The 23,163-nt window shown below is 39.2% G+C and overlaps 1 protein-coding gene across 1 annotated transcript in view; it reads left to right on the plus strand.

Annotated features, from left to right (window-relative positions):
• LOC127660213 (actin-binding LIM protein 3-like) overlaps positions 1–23,163 on the plus strand; it is a 118,019-nt gene that overhangs the window by 45,180 nt on the left and 49,676 nt on the right. The window contains exons 3-4 of the mRNA XM_052150336.1: positions 13,104–13,287; positions 22,609–22,724. Of these exons, the coding sequence (XP_052006296.1) occupies positions 13,104–13,287; positions 22,609–22,724 (300 nt within the window). The remainder of the gene's footprint in view (positions 1–13,103; positions 13,288–22,608; positions 22,725–23,163) is intronic.

Raw genomic sequence — 23,163 nt, forward strand, 5'->3', positions numbered from 1 at the left:
CGAATAAAAAAAAATTACTGCATGTAATAACAGGACTCTCTTTCATACAGTATGTGAATATAAACACTTGTATATATATCATAGGAAATATATTTAGAAGGGGTACTGACACAAAAATATTCAGCTGTAGTATGAAAGAACAATGTGATTTTTTAGATCAGAGACCTGCAGTGTCTAAATCAGAGAAGGAAGATGGAGACAGAAAGATTGAGATTGACGTCTACCTCTCTCTCTACCCTACCTCACTGGCTCACAAAAGCTGAGGAAATAAAGATGATAAAATGTAATTGCACTGCTTGCTGTGATAACAAGAGAATGTTAAGAACAAAGAGTGGAGGGGCAGAGGGTGGAGGAGAGATGAAGGAAAGGGGGGAAGGGATCGGTGTGGGGGATGGAGGATGTGGGGATGAGGCCTGTTGGGGTACTGGGAAGTTCAGTTGAAGGGAATTTTAATTGCATCTGTTGGCTGCTGATAAATACATAATAAGCTATCACCCCCGCCAGTCCCTATTCAGTTTTGTTTTAATGACCAGAGTTTCCAGCAGCAAATGACTCCACATAGAGAGTGAGAGAAAGAAAGAGAGAGGGAGATCTGAGCCTGTGAGACTCATATATAGCTTTTGTATAAATGATGCTCCCAGAACTAGCTTCAAACAAGTATGTACCTCTGAATAGGGTGGCCAGACATCCCATTTTACCTGAGACAGTATTTTTCTTGTGTCCCAACTTATTTAGAAAAAAATCATGTTTTGTCCCGGATTTCCCCTCTCAAACCAACAAAATCACACCATGTTATTTGACAACAGTTACAGATGCAGATGCACCCTCTGCTTTGCATTGATCTGCACCTAGGTAAGGATACATCAATTTAATTTTTTCTGGGAGAGGGCTGTCCTATTTTCCACAAGCAGGAATCTGGTCACCCTAACTCTGAAAGTCACACAAAGTTTTTGCTGTTGTGAAGCTGGTAATTTGGAGGGCAGAATTTACTCTCTATATGGTCCCAATTTAAAAGCATACTATATTGTTCTTACTTTATCAATAACTCAATCTGTATACCTAAAACTCTCTTTCAAATTACACAGTTTCCACCTGCATCTGTTCAGCTATGTGAATAATTTTTCAAGACTCAATTTTATCACTTCTGAAGCTTCTGAGTAGTTTTTCTTTTCTCCCCAATTTGGAATGCCCAATGCCCTCTAAGTCCTGGTGGTGGCGTAGTGACTCGCCTCGATCCTGGTGGCGGGAGACGAATCTCAGTTGTCTCTGCATTTGAGACCGTCATTCCGTGCATCTTATCACATGGCTTGATGAGCGTTTTACCATGGAGACATAGCGTGTGTGGAGGCTTCATGCTATTCAAAGCGGCATCTGTGCACAACTCACCATGGGCCCCACCGAGAGCGATAAATACATTATAGCGATCACTAGGAGGTTACCCCATGTGACTCTACCCTCCCTAGCAACTGGGCCAATTTGGTTGCTTAGAAGACCTGGCTGGAATCAGTCAGCATGCCCTGGATTTGAACTCGTGACTCCAGGGGTGGTAGGGCTACTGAGTATTAAAAAAAAAAAATCATATCCACCAGGTCACATGTCTTACTACTTTTTTCTATACAACCCTGTCTTATGTTGTTGAGTTGATTATTAAAAATGCTCTTCAAAGTACCATCTTGACCCTGCACCTGTGTCACTCTTTAAATATTCTCTTCATGCTATCACTGCTGTAACGTTTGGTGTCCAAGGAGTGCAAGAGAGAAGACGCAGGAGTAGAATCTTTGAATCATTTAATTATACACACTGTAGTAGAACATTCGCTGGGGTGGAAACAAACAATATATCTTAACATCAAAGGATCTCAGGAGGATGATCCGGGGGCCTAGGGGGCGGCTTCTGGGAATGGATTCTGGGGCCTGGGAGGGGTGGCTTCAGGGCAGGGACTGGGTCTGGAGGTATGGGATGTGGCCACAGGGCAGGGACTGGGTCTGGAGGCCTGGGAGGTGGCCACAGGGCAGGGACAAGGTCTGGAGGCCTGGGAGGCGGCCACAGGGCAGAGACTGTGTCAGGAGCCTTGGGAGGCAGCCACAGGGCAAGGACTAGGTCAGGAGGCCTGGGAGTTGGCCACAGGGCAAGGACTAGGTCTGGAGGAGGAGACTCTGGGGAAGTGGGCGGTGCCACAGAAGACATAGAGGGCAGAGCTGAGGAAGAGTTAGAGGGTGGATCCGAGGCAGTTGGAGCCATGGAAGGCATAGCTGCGAGAGGCTCGAGGGTTGGAGCATGGATGGAGGATACTTGAGAGGCTCGAGAGGTGGAACCATGGAAGGAGGAGCCTTGAGAGGCTCAAGAGGCGGAGCTGTGGAAGGAGGAGCCACGAGAGGCTCGAAGGGCAGAGCCATAGAAGGCGGAGCCATGGAAGACTGGGGGTGAAGCCATGGAAGTCGCAGCGGTGAGAGGCTCGGGGCTGAGAGCCATGGAAAAGAGTACAGGCTGAGACTGAGGAATGACCTCCGTGGTCATGAGCATCGGCAGATACCAGGGAATGACCTCCGTGGTTGCGAGCACCGGCAGAGACAGGGAAATGACCTCCGTGGTCATGAGCACCGACAGAGAACAGGGAACAACCTCCGTGGTCGAGAGCACCATCAGAGACCAGGGAACGACCGTGGCCATGAGCTCGCGTAAAGATGGGGGAATGACCTCCATGGTCGTGAGCACTGGCAGAGACAGGGGAATGTCCTCTGTGGTCGTGAGCACTGGCAGAGACCAGGGAACGACCTCTGTGAAACAGGAGAGGATGAGAGATATTCCCCAACTCAGGAAGTGCTGTTGCAACCCCATACCATAAATGGGCTTCAGGTACTTATTTGAAAAGTCTGTAGTAGCAGCGAGGCAAAGGAACCTGGTTGAATGTTCCAGTAGGTGAAGATCCTGCCTGAAAAGCTCCAGGAATAAAGTTGTTGGCTCCATGCTCATGTGGGTATGGATGAAGTAATTGAATCCGTATTCTTTTGTTGTTTCTTGGTCAGTCTTTCTATAACGTTTGGTGTCCAAGGAGTGGAAGAGAGGAGATGCAGGAGTAAAATCTTTGAATCATTTAATTATACACACTGGAGTAGAACATTCGCTGGGGTGGAAACAAACAATAAATCTTAACATCAAACTTAACTCAACATAACACTTCAAACATCACTATGCTCTTCAAGGACTGACAAATGATGAACAAATCTAGAGGGTATTTGTACACAGGGATACTGATGAGGGAATGGCATACATGTGGGGATAACGATGAAGTGATTATGGCAGTGGATTCTGGGAAACGTAGTGCAGGAGAAAACTTCAAAATAAGAGTCCTTGAACACAGTGGAGACAAACTGTGACAACTACTATCTATCACCTGATTAATACATCACTTGCTTCTGGTATTGTTCCATTAGCTTTAAAACCAGCCACTGTTTTCCCTATACTCAAAAAACCTGATGCTGACCCATGTGTATTGAAGAATTATAGCCCTATTTCCAACCTTCCATTTGTGGCCAGAGATGCTCCCCAAATTCAGGAACACCTAAAGTCTAACAATCTCTTCTAGCTTTTTCAGTTAGGTTTTCACCCACTACACAGCAAGGAAAAGCTCTATTAAGGGTAGTAAATGACCTTCTTATTTCTGCAGAGACAGGTTCACTCAACATTCTTCTTCTACTCAATCTTTGCTTAGCATTTGACACTGTCTTCCATAAAATCCTTCTTACTCATCTTTCAGCTATAGGCATCTCTGGCACTGCTTAGCGTTGGTTTGGATCCTATCTAGAAGATAGGCAGCAGTTTGTCTCGATACAACTGCAAATCATCAATTGCTTCTATTTTAAGAGGGATTCCTCAAGGGTCAGTGCTTGGCCCTCTTCTTTTTGGAATTTATGTCCTTCCACTTGGCAAAATAATACAGAACCATGACTTCCACTTTTATGCAGATGACGCCCAGATTTATGTTAATTATAGCTCCTCAACACCATTCCCACCACCATCATTATCTGTGTGCCTCCATTATTTAAGACATTGGCTGAATGATAACTTCTTGAAGCTCAATTCAGAGAAGACTGCAATTTTGATAATGTGCCCCAAATCATTGGTTATCATGCTGTTCAGATCTTATTTTGTTTGTTGATGGTACTGCCATTAATCCCTCTGTTGCTGTTCGTAACCTTGGGGTGATTTTTTTATACATCGCTCACCTTCGAGGCTCATGTAAATAATATTATAAAGTTGTCAGTTTTTCATTTACGCAATATTGCCCATCTCTGTCCAGTACTCAATACAAGCGATGCAGAAACACCAGTCCATGTGTTCATTTCCTCTAGATTGGATTATTGTAATTCACTCTTCTTTGGTTTACCCACTAAGATCCTAAATAGCCTACAATACATCCAAAATTCTGCAGCTAGAATTCTTACTTCCATTAAAAAGTCTGCACACATCACTCCCTTTCTGTGACAGCTCCATTGGCAACCAATTACCTATTGCAGTCAATACTAAATTCAATATTGTTGATAACATTCAAGGCTGATAATGAGTAGCTTTTCCCTTATATTCTCACTCACACTCTACGGTCTACTGGTGCAAATTTCCAGTTTGTCCCAATGTTCAGGTTGTCTCCAATGGGAGGCAGGTAATTTATGACTGTTGCTCCTTAACTTTGGAATGCTCTCCCACAACCCCTTCGAGAACTCACCACTTTCTCCTCCTTTAAATCACATCTAAAAACCCATCTATTTTAACTCAGTGTTATCTCTTGGCTGCTTATTAGGGAGGTTTTTTGTGTGTGTGTGTGTGTGTGTGTGTTTGTGTGTGTGTGTGTGTTATCTATCCATTTGCTGTATTTCATGTATTTGCTCTCATGCAAAGCGACTTTGGGTTCAAGAAAGGTGCTATATAAAATAAATGTATTATTATTATAATAGTAGTTACGCCAAGCCATCAAATCCCCTAGTGAATTTTCACCAGCCTACCAAGACACACCCTACACAACAGGATCTTGAGGGAAGCCACACACTACACCAAGTTGCTATAGACATTACTGTTAGAATTGACATTATATTTTGTAATCTTGCTTTTTACATGGCATGTAGATTATATTTGCAGTGTTGTCTAAAAGTAACTTTGACAGCCAGAAAAATAAGCAGTCTCACACCTCAGGCATTTTGTATGGGACACTGCTGTCTCTAGGGCAACGGTGGAAGGTTTAGGTTTCCTATGGCAACTGTGAAAGAGGACATCCCTCCCAACAATCTCTTAGCCAATGAACTGTGGTTTTGAAATCCTTTTTTCAGTGTAGAAATGTTCTTCACTAATTACTGGACCAGTCCATTTAACCCCCATTTAGATTTATCCAATCAATCCATTTTATTCAATCATAATATATATATATATATATATATATATATATATATATATATATATATATATATATATATATATATATATACATATCAGTGGGGATTTCTTTAAGACTGCAAGGGAAGCTCAGCTTCCCCTATAATGTCAAAACTATTGTGTAAACAATTTATTGACTAAAAATGCGTTAGAACACGTTCATCTCGAAGACGAGTTCATTCAGAATCAGCTACATTACATATAGCAGGTCGGCTGACTCGATTTACTTCTCATACATTCCCGTAGCGTCAGTGCATTTCCCTGTTGAAGCCGATCGTCCATTGACTTCAAACAGTGCTCTGAACAGTTTTTTTCAGTGCTCCGAAAATAGACGGTCATTGGATAAATGCTGCGATTATGTCCCGCCCACGGACGCTCAGCGTCTCTGGGGGTGAATGAGGAGTGGGCTGGCCCGGACTCCAGGCTTCAGCGTGATGATTGGAGGATCTGTCGAAAGACTGCATCTCCTTTTGATTGACAGCTAATCTGTACTATAAGAAGTCACTGAAGCTATTTCGGCTCAGTCCCATCATGGATTTCTCAAGTGTAGTCGAAAGACAAACTGCTGCAACCTATTTCTTTATATTCAGCCTAGTTGGTACGACAGAGTCACAGTGCATTTTCTCGAAAAGGAACGTGAGGGCAGAATTTACTTTTAAATAAGTTTATAATGTAGGCCGAAAATGAGCTTCCCTCTTTGAAAGACCAGCAGCCGCCACTGATATATATATATATATATATATATATATATATATATATATATATATATATATATATATATATATATATATATATAGTTTTTTTATTAATTCATATGAGACACTTCTATGGAGATGGTGTGATATGAAAATGTAATATTGTGGTGCGGAAAAGAGAATTCAGACATCACCAATTTATGACAGAGGCTATAGAATGTGTAGAGGTGGACATCTCTACATACATACACTACATCTGTATCTACGGTGTAAGCCCACACATTTCATAATGGACTAAATGTCTGGGTTACAATGTTACAATCCGTCTATTTTCATGAACTTAATTAGTATATGTGGCCTTGCAGCAACTCTGCAGGGGCGGTTCATGACTTTCTAAAAGCCTTCTCTCATATTGTTCATGCTGTGCTTGAAGAGCTTCAACATCTTCATTTTTCCAGTTGAGTTCATGATTATTACCCTGTGGTCTGGGATACAAGAAGAAGCCACAGCTCCAGAAGAAAGCATGGGCCCTCTGGGTCTACACTCATGCTGTCTTTCCTTCTTACCCTGTGCCCTCTCTCTAAAACTAAAACTGTCCCAGTACTATTCAGCACGCATGCGTTTTTGCTGTGTCGGACTGCAGAGCTGTCAGTTTAGGAACTCTATGAGACAACAACTCCACAGACCTGCATTCACTGCATTCACGGCAGTGATACCCTGCACTAAAAAAAAAAATAATAAAAAATTAAACCACTATAAGCTGGATTGCTGGTCTTTGCTTGTCCAGTCTGACCAGCCGCCAAGTGTCCAAAACCCCTTTTGGACAAGCACACAGAATAGCCTGACCAGGCTGGGAAACCAGCTAAAACCAAGTTAGGATGGTTTAAGATGTTTTTTTTTTTCTCCAGCATTTTTACTTTGTGGTTTTCAGTATTAGGACTGTAGTATTGAGGTAGAAATGTTAATGCTCCCTGTCTCTGTAAGTTATTTGAGCTTAAAAGGCTTTTTTTATTTTTATTTTCCATTAAGGTTCAAATATCATGCACTCCAAAGTTTATTGCAGGGTTTCAATCCATTTGGGCCATTTGAAGCAACATGCCATTGTTTTGTGGTTGTCTGAAATGTGGCTGCCTGGCAGTGTCTATCACACACACATGCACACTCAGCAGGGATATAATTACCCTGCACATGTGGTTACACTGCCAAAGACTTCAGAATTTGGAAAAAAATCCCTTTTGAATCTGCTGGCTCACATTGAAGAGCTCATACCCAGTCCTAATGCCCAAACGCAGCATAACTATTCTGCTTCTTTTGGTGTTTTGGCCCTTTTTATTATTGATTTGCTCAGATTTTCTATTCACAGCTTGCTTTGTTGGATTTAGGTCTTTATTCTACTTTTGTAGGTCATCAATATGCAGCTCAAAAGCAAAATATGTGTATATTTATGTATGATGCAAAAATAAATAAATTTAAAAAATCACCTACAGTGGCACCTAGAAGTTTTGGACACTAAAGTCACACATAATATGGTCAGAATGTAAGTGCAACTGGCATTTATGTGACAAGATATAAGAAAGATTGCACAAGCACACTTTTCAAGCCAAACATTTCACAAAAACATGTTTGAAATGATAAACAATTTTTTATTTTCAATTGATATAGTGTAATAATGAAGACAAAAACGTATTCTGCCACATTCTGTTTATTGAACATTTGTAGAACATGTTCATATTTAATATGATGAACTTCACCTGTGTGAACTTGAAGGGAAGTGACTTCATGCATCCACTAAACATTATCTTGAAATCATTTGGTTAAAGGTCATTTAAATTGGGAGTACTGAGAAGAGATCCAGCATCATTTGTTAATTTATGCCACTTGTTTTGATATTTTGTTGTCTAATGCAGTGGAATTCAGACATTTTAAAGTGTAACTTAGTGTAAGTGTACAAATACTTTTTACAGTCACTGTATATACACCATGATCTTTCTATATACAACATTTAACATTATTTGCATATTAATTTGTGATCTTAAACCCATTATTAAACTTTTCAAAATGTTTAAACAGGGCCATCTTCAGATTGCTGTCCATACTACAATTAGTGCTCTTTGCTGTTTCTAAATAACCTGGTTCCATTTGGGGTTAAAATTATATCCAGCTATTTAGGGTCACAACAGTTCAGTCTCATAATGATGGCATCGGGATTGATAAGCTGTTTGAGAAAGTCATGGTTTTCACTTTTGCATTCTTTAGGGTTTGTTTCAATCAGTAGCCAACCAATGAGAATCAAACAGATTTTATTGTAATCAGTAAGCTTCAGAATGAATTTCCTAATATGCTGTTATTACTCCTAATGGCCTGCTAGAGTTTCACACCAACATGGGCCTCTCAAAGCACCTTTTCTGTCCTTGTGGCTTACAGTGCAAGACAACTTAGATTATTCAGAAATGAATTATGTATTAATGATTTATAGTGACACATTTAGCAAAAGGCAATCATTGCTAATTATGCAGGCCAATAACAGCTGTCAGTGCAGGAATGATGGATACCGAGGGCTGTGAGACAGTGTGTGTGTGTTTGTGTCTGTTTGCGTATGTGTATGTGTGAGCATGTGTATAAAGAAGAACCATTATGCCGTGTGTGTCCTGCTGAGATAATGTGGGACTGATTCACTGGCATGCACGCATGTGATCTCAAGCATTGAAACAGTCATGTCTACATGCAGCAGGATCACATCTCACCCTGGGGTCTGTTTGATATTGGGTTACTGTTATCTGTCACCATAGCAGAGGCTTAAAATCAAAAATATTTTTCAGCAACACGTTTTAATGTTTAAAACTGCAGTAATAAACATGGTATCATGTTATCATGGGACCATGTTTTGGACATGTTGCCCTAGTAATGGCATGTTTTTTTATTTATATAACATAGCATACATAGCAATATCATGTTTTTTGGACATGTACCATAGTGATACCATGTTTTTTGGACACGTACAATAGGGGTGTGCAGCAAAGCCATTATCTGAATCTGTGACTATGACCAAATTATCTGTATCTGTATCTGTATTCTTATATAACCTGATGTGCATCAAAACTAATTTTATCATTTTAAAACTCTTACATTTAAGCTATAGCTTCTGTGTATAAAGTATGCCTCAGATAGGCCTATTTAAATATTATTATTATTATTATTATTACTACATTATTATTTAATTATATTATTGGTATATTCTTTATTTTTTCTCACCAAATAAAGCTGAAAATGTAGGCCACATATATGGTGGAATATGTTGATATCTGTGATTTCTCCTGGTATTTCAGACATTAATATCTACTGAAACAGAATTCTCATTTTTGTCTGTGGAGTGTGCAAGTATAATAACATTATTCTTGAGGCACTAGGTGTTAAGGAATTGTAAAATATAAAGCACACATTTTGCAGAAAATATTAAATACAAATATAAAAATTAAAAGAAATGAGAATCAATTAATATAGCCTACAATCTGAAAGCACAGTAATCTCTTATTAGAAAGTTTTATGATACACTCAAGGCTTATATTGTGTTCACATATTTTTGAGGAGGACATAATTAATTAGTTAAGTTACATGTGCAGAATTTGTGAAATGCAGTGGAATACATTGTAAGCTCGAGCCTCTATATATACAAACACTGGAATCTGTGAAATCTGGTGTTTATGCGTTGCCACCATTTCTGTGTATGTTTTGTCTGACTGACTGCACAGCACTTAAATCTGTGCACCAAAGGAAAGCAGGCCCTCATAAACTTTATTTGATCCTGCTGTTTACATATGCATGAAGTAGCTTTAAATATAAATCTTTTTTGAAAATTATTTGAAAGCGGCTTTAGTCTCCATGTCCCAGGACATCATGCCCACCACCCGGGAGGTGGGAAGGATGGTATCTGGAGGAGTGGAAGAGGTTCAGACTTCAAAACATTGGGATAGATCATTGGGCTTGGTGTTTTTTGAGCCTGGACGATAAAATAAAATAAAATCATAACGGGTGAAATAAAATCTGGAGTGAAGACGTTTAGCTCCATGGATATACTCCAAATTTGTTTGGTCAGACAAGACCATGAATGGTAACCCTGAACTCTCTAACCAGTGACGCCACTCCCCCAAATCCAACCTGACAGCCAACAACTCCCTATTACTGAAGTTGTAATTCCGTTTGGCTTGGGACAGGTGGTGCGGGAAAAGGTGCAGGAGCACTGTGATAGGACAGCACCAACACCGACCTCTGACACATCCACCTCCACGACTAACTGACGTGAAGGTTCAGGAGTACCAAGAATGGGAGCGGTAGTAAACTTCTCTTTCTATTTAGAAATTGCGGCTTCTGCCCGCGAGGACCAAAAAACTTGGTACAGGTGGATGTGAGTTCCCTCAGGGGTGCAGCGAGCTGACTGAAGTTTCTAATGAAACATCGGTAAATATTAGCAAACGCCATAAAACTTTGCAAAGACTTGCGGGAATCTGGGGTTGGCCAATCAGACACCGCTTTTACTTTAACAGGGTCCATGTGCCCTCCCTTGGATGAGATGAAACCCGGGAATGGAAACAATTACACATGAAAAACACACTTTGCCTTAACAAACAGTCAGTTATCTAGCAGTCACTGGAGCACCTGCCTGATGTGCTGGACATGGTCAACAATATTCTTGTAGAATATCCGAATATTGTCTAAATAATCAAAAACAAATCGATCAACCATGTCCCGAAGCACGTCGTTCACGAGCCCCTGGATGACAGCAGGGGCATTGACCAACCTGAATGGCATGACCGAATATTAAAATGCCCCTTATGTAATCTTCCACTCATCGCCCTTCCTGATCCAAATCAGGCGATAAGCATTGCGTAGGTCCAACTTTTTAAAGATGAATGCCCCCTGCAAGACTTCGAAAGCTAAAGACATAAATGGCAAAGGATAACGTTTCTTCAACATGATATAATTAAGCTCCTGATAATCAATACAGGTGAGCCATTCTTCTTCACCACAAAAAAGAACACCGGCCCTGCAGGGGAAGAGGAAGAGCGGATGAGACTGGGTGCAAGAGAATAAGTAATGTACTTTTTCATGGCCTTCCTGTCGGGAGCAGAGAGTGAATACAACCGACCTCATGGAGGAGAATCCCAGGGATTAGATTACATTGTGTGTTACTAACATGGATGTCCTAGTACTACTGGTGCAGAGGGACAGCGGACCAGCTGAGAGAGTATGCTATGATGGGTTCGGCAAACTTTACCACCGGAATCTTCCACCTGGAAGCCGTTGCAGCATCAAGGAAGTTTCCCTCTGCATCCGGAGTCCACCAGGGCAGAAACAGAAAGACTGGTTGTTCTGAGCTGCAGCCAGGCCGGAAGAACAAGTCATTGTACGGGGTTTTTCTCAGAGGAGTTGCGCTCGCCAGTAACCCCTTGTCTACCGACAAGCGGGGGAATTTTCTGGGCAGTTGGCAATGATGTGACCAGGACCAACATGGTAGAGACAGAGCCCCTTGGACATGCAGCACCACCTCTCTTCTCGTTATAAGCATGTCCTCCTGATCTTCATGGGTTCCGTTTCGGGTAGCTGCACTGAAACAATAGCCACAGGAGTGGGAGGATGGTAATGGTCAGCTGGCTTGGGAGGTGACATCTGCTGTATCAGAGTGCAAGGCGCTGGTCAACCCTAATGGTCAGAGTGACCAGGTCGTCAAAACGGGAAGGTAGATCCAGAGAAATCTTAAACCTCATCATGGATTGTGCCTGATAAACCATCCAGGAACTGACTCCATTCTGCAGAAGCGGAGAGAGTACTAGACATTGTCCACAACCGAGCAGTTACCCTGAGTCAACCTGGATAGAATATTTGACGCTTCTTGTCCATGTACAGATCTGTAAAATACACAAAGTAGCTCAGCTGAAAACTCCTGGAACTAGGAGTAGCAATGGTGGCGACTCTCCCATAAAGCAGTGTCCCATTGGCCGGCCCTGCCAGTCAGGCGCATGATAGCGAAGGTAATCATGATTGCCTCCGTGGAGTATGTTGAGGGCTGCAGCGAGAAACAGAGTGAACACTGCTTGAGGAATGTGCGACAGGACTCCACCTCAGCTGAGTATGGAGGTGGAGGAATGGCATGGGGCTCTGAGTGCCGGGTGCGAAGGAGAGCCGCTGGGGCCTGTGAAGAAACCTCAGCAGCGGAGTTGGAGTCAATGAGTTATGGGAGTCGATGAAACAATGTGAGTTCCACTAGCTGAGACGCCACCATTTCAATGGCACAGTGGGAAGTGGAGATCTGGTCCTGTTGGCGACCCAAAAACTGACCCTGCACAAACTGGCAACCAATACACAAAACATGATACAGGATATACTAGGGCAGAGGAAGAGAGTGGTAAGTAACAGGACTCAAACAACAATCAAGCGATGAACACAAAACAGAATGAGGAAGATATAGGCAGGGAATTACTGGCGATCAGGTGCCGCTCGCTCGCAGCAAGCTGGGATGATCTGCGTTACCATAGAATCAATCAAGAATCCCATGGCAACGCTGATTACGCAAGTCAGTGAAACCTGAATTAATAGAGAGAACATGTAATCACAAACTGAAACAAACCAGCTGATTTACCGAGAACGTGACTGTGTGGGTGTGTGTGTGTGTGTGTGTGTGTGTGTGTGTGTGTATGTGTGTGCATGCGTGCGTGCGTGCATGCGTGTGTGTGTGTGTGTGTAAATCAGAGAATACAGATTTCTCTAGAGGTCAAGAAAAAATGTATTGTCATTAACTGTAGCAACTACGAATCCACTTTGCAACATTTCAAAATCTAATTTCCTCTCCCTTTTCTACAGTACTGCAAATGTAAAGGCAAAAGGCCAAATATTAAACTGGGAACATACAATTTTAAACAATTGAATTTTAAAATTGTATGGTCTTATCTGCTGTTCTCATGTTGTTATCTCTCTCATTTTGTCTTCCAGTGTGTGGCTGTGATTTGGCACATTCTGGATTCTTTCAGAAGAGTGGTGAATATATCTGCACAGCAGACTACCAGCGGCTGTATGGCACAAAGTGTGACAGCTGTGGGGATTTTATCTCAGGGGAGGTGGTCTCCGCACTGGGACGGACATACCATCCACAGTGTTTTGTCTGCAGTGCGTGTAGGTGAGCTGTCTTCCAAACTTTCTTTTACAGGACATCACAGCGCTGTAATAACTCACAGAGTAGGCAGACTGAATGTCATCCTAAAGCTGCATTAAACAAAGAAGTACGAAAGGGTCATTACGAATACAGACCCATCAGACAGATTAAATGTGTGGGAGTGCCGGTAGGATGCTGGTGAATGATGCTCATTTACTGATGTTCTGATGACTGATGACTCATTAATTCAATCACATTAAACAATTCTGAGTTCCATGTTCTAATGTTACTATTAGAGCTTTCAAAATTAATAAAAATGTTTTTGAACGTGTGCATCTTCTTAATTTCGATTAATGCATTACTGTTAATAAAGCCTCAACCAGCATAAACACTAGTTTGATTAGGGCAGAACCTTTGTGATGTGTCGATGTGTCAGCCTGGAGTTATTACACGGACACACACACAGGTTGTGTCTCGTTTGGAAGGCTGCGTCCAGCGGAGGTTGCATTTGTCGGCCACATACATCATCAAGGCTGTCTCGTTTCAGAAAAACAAGTAGGACACTTTGAATGCAGCCTTCGAATACAATCTTCTTTCACAGGATTTCGGAGGATGCATGAGGTGTATCCTTCATGGGTGCTCACAACCCATAATGCTTTGCTTCAACGGAAACATAAAAAAAAAAAATGTCCTTCAATTTGCCCGTAAATATGATGTTCAAATGAAAGGAATGTTAATTCCGAAGTTGAAGTACCTCAGTAAATGGGTGCAGAGTATATAATATGTATAATGATATTAATATATAATTAAAATAAAGTATTAGACTAAAAGTACACCTCAAAATATCTATTTTCTTTTTTCTTTACATCATTATAACGCTCCTAAAATGCACCTCATACATTCCCTTCTAAAGGGACTTTGTTCCCTTCTCACTCATAGCTCGCGCTTGTTTAAGTGTGGTGTGCTGTCATAGCAACCATGTTACCTTCCGTTTCCGTTTGTCCTACGAAGGCCGTCTCGTTTAAACGAGGCTTGTTTAAAGGAGGATTGTCGGTATACTGCAGCCTTCCAAACGAGACACAGCCACAGCAGTGATTAGGTGTCAGTGATAAAGTGATGGAGAAAGGACTTCTTAATGCTATTTTTTATACAAACAAGCCCAGATGGGACTTGTGACAGAAATCAAGTATTTTACTGCCCCTGTAATGTGCTATTGAATTACCACAGAAACATTTAAAGTCTTAACTATCACAAAAAACATCTGCAGCGCTTTTCATGGGAAGTTCAAAGCGGCACTTGTTACTGGCATTTACGCCCTGACATGATATATGAATATGGCTTTACGATTGCTGTAGCAAAGCGGATAGCCATAGTCTGCCAGCTGATTAATATTGTAGAGTATGAGAGTTTAAGAGATATAATGACCATAGCAATAAATATGCAACCTATGGTGGGGCTAGATCTTTTAATTTGTCAAACTCCCTATTAGACTTAAGGAAGCGTAATATTACTTGAATTGGTGCTTTTTTTAGTGCATTTGTCTTTATACTGTGGAAGACTTTGTTTGGAAAATGTTAATAAAGCATTGCATTATTACATATTGTTTTTTTTTCAGAAAAAACAAATAAATGCATTTTGACAGGAGAAAACTATATAGAGTCAAATTTCACTATCAAAATATGTGATTAATCACGATTAACTATGAAAAGTTATGTGATTAATCACAATTAAAAAATATCGACTGACAGTGCTAATTACTATTATAAACAAGGACAAGGAGTCTCCTCTCATCTTCATTCATCTTGTTTAAATTGTTCTGCATACTATAAAATTGGTGGAAGAGGAGAGATCAATAAAGGGAAACTGAAGCAGATCTGAACAGGATATTGAAACATGAGTCAAGGCACAAGAAAGCTGGCATCTGGATCTCATAATATGCGATAATGCCCGGAAAGCAAGCAGAGAGTGGAGGAAGTTGTGTAAATTGAGAAGCTGTGGTGGCCAGAGGTGAATATTTGAAGATTGATGGGCAGAGTGAGCAAGGAAATTATGAAGTTAAAAGGCAGACGTGAAAAAGCACACTCTCGGGGACTTCACATTTTGCTTTTTCGTAGACTGACAGGCCATAAAATGAGAGCTTCTCTAAAACATTCCTGCAGGGACATCTATCTGCCCAACATTGAAACACCATTATACCAACCCTATTGCCTTTTGTAGTAAGAAATGGAAAAAAAAATAAATTGATTTAATACATCTGCACCTTTTGCTTAATTTTCAGCTTGAATATTCACATAGACATTTTTAAGGTCTTTGGCTGGCTACTTATTTTACATAACCTCTCTCTCTCTCTGTCTCTCTCGCTCTCTATCTCCTTATTCTCTTTCTATCACATACATGCTTTTGTTTCTATTTTGAACACTTTACTGGGGAGTGGTGAATTTGCTGGAGAGCTGTGAGTTTTGTGGATAATGTGTCTCTTTTATGGTCCCTTTGTACTTACATAGAGTGTTTTTGCTCTGTTTGTATCTAGAGGAACTCTTCTTTTAACAAATAAGCACACAGAAAGATAATTATCTCTTGATGAATGGAAGTGAGAAGGCCTTTTTCATGAGGCCTGGGATTGCATTTGTTGGACTGCATTGCCAATTGGCTACTAAAGGGCCCAATGGGATGCTCTTGGCAGTAACCTAAAAATGTATCGGCCTGACCATGAAGTAAACAGTCAACAGGAAAGCTAGATTATGTTACATTTAATATTTACACCATCTGTGTGGAGACCGGGCCCTAGTGGGCTATCATCCTAGTAGTGCTGTTAGTAATTATTCATAAGTCACGCTCAGCCCCAGGACTGGTTTAAATAGTTTTATTAATATAAAACTCATATTTGTAATTCATAGGGAATTCTGAGCTTCCTTAATTAATATATTGAGGAACATTTTGACTCTCTTCCATTTCAATTAAAAGGTAGCACTGCAAAAAAATCGCTTTCTTAATCAGGAGTTTTCTAGTAAAATAAATGTCTAAACGTCCTTAAGAAAAGATAGATTTACTTAAGAAACAATTTGCCAACAGGGTAAATATATTAAACTTAATTCAAGATACAGTATATTCTCTAAATCTTACACAAATATATACAGTTTATATTTAAGATTTTAAGACTGGTTTGCAGATAATATCAAGAATATATTATACTGTATTTTGTGTAAGTACTATATATATATATATATATATATATATATATATATATATATATATATTATGATTTGTAAATTATATTCACCCTTTGCTATTTGAAAGAAATACAACTACATATTATTTAGTGGTTTTCTTTGATAATTTAATAGTTTTTTTTTTATGTACAGTCATTTTAAATCAGATGATTGCAACATGCTCCAAAAAAGTTGAGACAGGGACAATTTAAGACTAATGACAACTTGTCACATTGAAATAACAAGGTGATGTGAAACAGGAGATATTAAACAGGTGAGGCAGTCATTTCATAGTATATAAGGAGCCTCCAAAAACAGCCTAGAAGATTGCAGGATTTGGACATTTCACCCTAGAGTGCACAATATAATTAAAATATTCAAGGAATCTGGTCAAATCTCGGTGCGTAATGTGCAAGACGGAAACCATTTCTGAATGTGTGTTATGTCTGATGCCTCAGACATCACTGTCTTAGGAATCATCATTCATTTGTAATAGATATCATGAATATGGGCTTGGAATAACTTTAGTAAACCTTTGTTAGTCAACACCATTCGCCGCTGCATCCACAGATGCAAGTTAAGACTTCACTATGCAAAACGGAATCCCTACAGCAACACTGTCCAGAAGCGCTGCCGACTTTGCTGGGCTCAGTCTAGTCTTAGATGTAAAGTATAACTGTGTTTTTTTGTCTGAAGAGTTTTTTGTCTGAAGATTCCTTGTTTTAAAAACAAAACCATTGTGTTATCTGGGCCAAAGAGGAAAGGGGCCATCCAAGATGTTATTAGCATCAGGTCCAAAAGCCAGTTTCATGGGTGTGTCAGTGCCCATGGCATGGGTAACTCGCACATCTGTGAGGACACCATTAAATGACAGATATGTACAAATTTGGGAGCAACATAAACTGCCATCCAGCACAGTCTTTTCCAAGGACATCCATGCATTATCCAGCAGGACAGCTTCAAACCATTTTCAAGTTCAAGTGCATGGCTGTGTGAGCAGAGAGTGTGGGTGCCAGACTAGCCTGCCTGCAGTCCTGACCTGTCTCCAATTGAGAATGTGTGGCGCATTATGAAGCACACCATACCGCAATGAAGACCCTGTACAATTGTGCAGCTAAAGACCTACATAATGGATGATTGAGAGAAAATTCCACTTTCTAACCTTAACAAACTTGTGTCTTCAGTGCCTAAATTCTTAATACATATTATTAGAAAAAAATTTGATGTTTCACAGTGGTAAACACTCGACTGTCCCAACGTTTTTGGAGTGTGTACATTTTCAAAAAATTTTCATATAATGTGTAGTTGTAGTGTTTTCCATATAGAAAAGGGTGAATATAATTATCATTCTTTATACTGTCACAACTTTTTCGAATTATGGTTTTATATATATAAAAGACCATACCGTCTATTTCCAAATATATATATATATATATATATATATATATAATTGGAAATAGATGGTATAGTCTTTTTTTGATGTCACAAAAGAGTCAAAATGCATTAGTGGACAGAAGAAAAGCAGCATCTATTTCACACAAAACTGTACATTTTTAAAGAGCAGGAAAAGCTGACAATGCTGTGTGTGTCTGAGGGGAGTGTAATGTGTTGGGTAATGCCAAGGTCACATAAAGACAGCACGAAAAAAGACATGCACACATACAGCCTTATAAGGAACCCACACAGCTTTCACATGTAAATATAGAATGAAGTAGGTTGTGTGAAAGAGAAGGAATGAAATACGGAGACAGAGAATGAAGAAGAATATTTGTTGATTTAGAGATCCTGCTCTCATTGGCTCCAGCTGTACTATAACACTGGAGAAACTAAAGGAATTATTCCACTCATGTGTCTCACACTGAGCTATATAAGCGATTCTGTTGTCTGCCCACCTACCCGGCCATCTTTCATTCTATAGTCCAAAGAAATCATTGTGTGAGGTCACTATTGTGGAGAAGTTGCCATACTTCACATAGCACAGTGAAAAGTGGCTGTTCCATTGTGATGTGTTTGTATGTAATGATTTGTGTGATAAAAGGAGCTATTGTTTACATTTTTTATTAGCACATGGTTATTGCTGGGTGAGCTACAGTTTTGAGGTTACAGGTTGTGTGATTAACTTAACTTTAAAGCTAAAACACCAAATATAGCTCTCTCCAAAATTAATATATCACGACAAACACGTTGAAGATTAGTGGCAAAGCACTTAATGTATTATGTGATTAACTGTTTCCATACACAAGCAGTTTATATAGAGTACAAGGCATCATCTTCATTGACTCATTGAGCATTCTTTGGTCTCCCTGTTGATCCCATGCTGTTGTGAGTTTTTAACTGAAGTTGTAGTAAATGGTAGTGCAAGTTCCAATGCCTAATAAAACATAAAATTTTCTTCTGTAATTTATGTCTTTAAAATAAAATAATATAAAATACACAACAAAAAAGACAGAATAAACATCTTATTAACCACAAATTATGTATAAAATGAACATGAACAAAGCAATCAATTGAACACAACAACACATTCCACAGATCAGAGAGATCCCCCACCGAGCCAATAGAGAGTCAGAAAACTCATCCATGGCGCCTAAATTGTTATTAAGACCATCTCTGCAAAGAGATCCCTGAGTGCAGGGGTCACAAGCAATAAAAGACAGACAACACACTCCCTAGAATTCCCAAGAAAGACATACTCTGTTTTGTTCTCCGATATAAACCAATTTGCTACATTTAGACTCATCAGATCACAAGACATTGTGATTATTATCCTGCAAACAGCAGCTAAAAAGGAATCCATGAACATTGTACTTCGCTGATTTAACCCTCTAAAATGTACAGAATGTATTTAAACCCACAATGTACACAATACCTAGCCTTGCTAGATAATTCTGAAAATGACCCTCTGACCTGTGATTACTGTTATAACTAACAAATTAATGATTAAAGCCTGATGTACCTTTTAAAATATGTGTAATGATTTGTAATCAGGAATTTTCATGTTTTGTTACTTACTCATATAATATTCCTGAAAGAATATCATATTTAGTATGTACATGCTTGCTTGTTTCATAGAGAATGTTGATGACAACAAATGTCATGTCTCTTGTACTTTTGACAAGATATAAAGGTTCATGATTAAACATGCACTATTTTTGAGAGGGTGTTTGTAAGAATCCTCCACAGAGGATCGAAAATCAACTCAGAAAAGGGACAGACCAGTCAACCATGTAACTCTGGAAAGTCACTTCTGATTGACTCAGGACACCTTTGGGGTGTGGCCAAATTCAATAAAAAAAAACGGAAGGACTTTCTTCTCTTGCTCTCTTCTCGTCTGCTGAACTTCTCGCTTGCAATGCTCTCTTGGAAACGTTGCGTCTCCTCTCTTCAGCTATCTTGCTGCTTCTAGATCCTCCATGCAGAGTCCAAAGAAAACTCCGGACACACAAAGTCCAAAGGAAGCCTCTCACTCTCTGTTCTACGGTTCACACACCCATCGGGAGTCGCAAGTCCTCCTTGCAGAAGGTCTCGCTTCAACCAGACAATAACTCTCCGCGGTCATGCAGTGTAAAACATAGACAGACCAAACTTTCTACAAATGCCAAAGAACCGACATGCGAATACATCTCCAGGCTTTTGCTCAAAGTGCTGGTGTATTAGTTGAATACTTTGAGTAATTCGATTGCAAATCGATTTAGACTCAAATAAGGTTAAATGGTTCTTAAGGCATTGTCATCAGACTCCATAAAGTAATTCACTGTATTGATTATTTACTTCATATTCACTACTGTCACTACTCACCAACCTGTTTCATGTTTTATGTGTTAGATTAGTTTTATGTTTAGAATAGCAATAAAGTTTGTCTATATTCAAAGATAATTTGCCTGTGGTATATTTTGATAAATAAACTCATCCCTAGTTTTAAAAGATCTAGCTTCAAAGCTGTACCTAAATATGTGTGATATTATTTTCAATAAGCCATGAGAATAATATCACTCCAATAAGTTAATTAATAATTATTCCCTAATTAAAGCTAATTCTTCTCAATAGAAATTGTGAGCGGATACAATGAGACATTGTATTTCGATTTTAATGTTGGAGAATTTTATTCAGACTAATAATCTAGTTATTTTTCATTTATCTAATTTATAATGGTTGTACATTTCTTTACATAATAATGTATAATAAGGACAGTTTAATTTAATTCCTAGCTCACACATACTGTTCCTACATATAATGGTGGAGGTACGTGGGCACTTTAATCTGTACCGTGTACATTTACATCAACCAAATATCGTACAATTTATACATATTCATTTTAATGAATATTTCGAGGAATTTGTTCTTCTGTACAAATGTGCAAATGTTAACAGTGGAAGCACAAGAGACATAATACAAGATCTGTTTTTAAAGGACCTATGCCTTAATCTTGTAAAGTGTCAGCGCTCCTCTAGGTCATGGTTCACTGTAAATGGATTGCTTAATAATTGCTGCATTAGCGGAGGAATAGTCTAATGTAATAGGATTTGTCTCATGGTGAAGAAGCTTCCAGTCCATCTGATTACTGTGTAGATAAAGCGGTGCAGTGGACGCATTATAGCAGCTGTTATATGTGCAAACAGGTGCTCAAATGAGACACATGCATTTATCTATAAAATGTGTAAAATGTTGTCTTGTCATTCTCACCATAAACATAAGGTAAGTTTATATACATAGTGGCACTTGGTCAGTTTTGTGGACCCTGTCTTGGTTTGTGGAGGCCTTTGATTCAGCGTGATTTGACAGAAAGAGTACGCATGAGCTGCTGACCCTGCTGAATAAGACTGACTTGCTGTCAGCTGAAGTATGTAATTTATGGGACATTAGCACCACCAAATGGAATTGCAAAAATAAACAGTGTTTTCAAAACAGCTTTCTAAATACGCCACTTCTCTGCCATTGATCACACAAAGAGATAATCTTGCCCCCTACTCATGCCATTTGTCATGTAGCGTTGTTGGGTGGGGTCTTAGTGGGCCGCTCAAAACAAACACAGAATTTTGTATAGTGCCACAGAGACAGTGTTTTTGAATGGTTTACTTATAGTTGTCTCTGCATATTAAGCTGGGATCGAAGAAAATATTTTAACACAGAAAAAGTTACATACTTCAGCTTTAAACTACCATGAATTTTCATGCTGGTTTATGCTTGTTTGTGTAATCTATCTGGTGGACTAGCAAAGCCTAATAAAAGCACTATCAAAAAATGTACATGTTTGTTTGAACATCCCAACCAGCCTGACATGGCAACATTGGCACAACCACTGGCATGATTTTGAGGTGGGGCTATCTGTTTTCAACCAATGGAATAATGTTTGAAAACAATCAGTATTTGTATATATATATTTTGTATTATTTATTTTTTTAAGGTTATGTTTTTCGGTTGGTGATACTAGTGGCACACCTTTAAATGTGTAATAAGACATCCCTGTTCTTCCTTAAATAAAATCATTTAAAAGTGTCAGGTAATTTTGAAATGTGAGTTAATTCCTCCCATTTTTTTTAATTGCTGCTTTGTCTCCTCTGCACATCTAAAGGCATAGGATTATATTTAGTTAAAGTTGGGAAGTGTCTACAGGCAGGTTCTGGTCTGTCTTTAATGCTTGCTCCCTTAGCACTATTTAGGGTTAAATGTTACCTAACCCTGCCGTGCCTCCTCTCATAAGAATTTTTTCTGCTTTCTTTAATTAGTAAATCCTTACTTGGCTCCCATTCATGTCAATATGAATTTTTCATTAAGAGAAACATGTTATGACATTATGGTATTTATAAAAACATACAAAACTAATGCTGAAATAGTCTACTACATGATCATATGCCTATAGTGTACTACATAATAGTGTATGGAAACATTAATCTTGCTCTGCTGTCCCATCGTTCTTGATATATTAGCAATTTGGTTAAGTATGTTTGTGTGTATGTGTGTGTCTGTCTACACACTTTTCTCCATCATATGATTTTGTCTTCTTTACAAGCATTATGTTTTTGAGTGGATCATTTTGTATTTGGACTAGTAGGTTTAAGGCAATGGTTTACTTGTGTTTTTTTTTCTTTTCTTTTTTGTGTAATAGCATGCTCTTTGTCTTTCTTTCCCTCTCTAGGAAACCTTTTCCAATTGGGGACAGAGTGACGTTCAGTGGTAAAGAATGTGTATGTCAGCAGTGCTCCCTCAAGCTGGTTAATTCCAATGAGCCAATCAAAATCCACGGGCCAAGTCGTAAGTCCCACCCCTCAATTAATGCATTTTCCTTGTTTTCATAGAAATTAAATGTCCTTAACATTTTACATATTTTCCCCTAACATTTCACACTGAAATTTCATGAGATTCAACTGTCAAACACATATTGAGCTATACATAACATATAATCTAAACATAAAATACACATAAGCTGCACATAAGATATACATAAGCTTCACATAATTATTTTCTCAGGCACTTATTGAGTCTAAAGAGATGCACATCTTACATCATTTCAATAGTACACCCAAATGGCAGTAGTCATATCATACTGTTCATGTGTTGTACTCGGTATAGTTCACTTCCATGTTGTTTCTTCATCAAATAGCAATGTCAAATGTAAATCAAGTCAATCACTGAAACAACAACACCATCTTGAGTAAGAAATAGCATGTATATTTTGTATGTGTACACGCAA

Source organism: Xyrauchen texanus, chromosome 19 (assembly GCF_025860055.1).
Source record: "Xyrauchen texanus isolate HMW12.3.18 chromosome 19, RBS_HiC_50CHRs, whole genome shotgun sequence".
In the NCBI taxonomy this organism is placed as follows: domain Eukaryota; kingdom Metazoa; phylum Chordata; class Actinopteri; order Cypriniformes; family Catostomidae; genus Xyrauchen; species Xyrauchen texanus.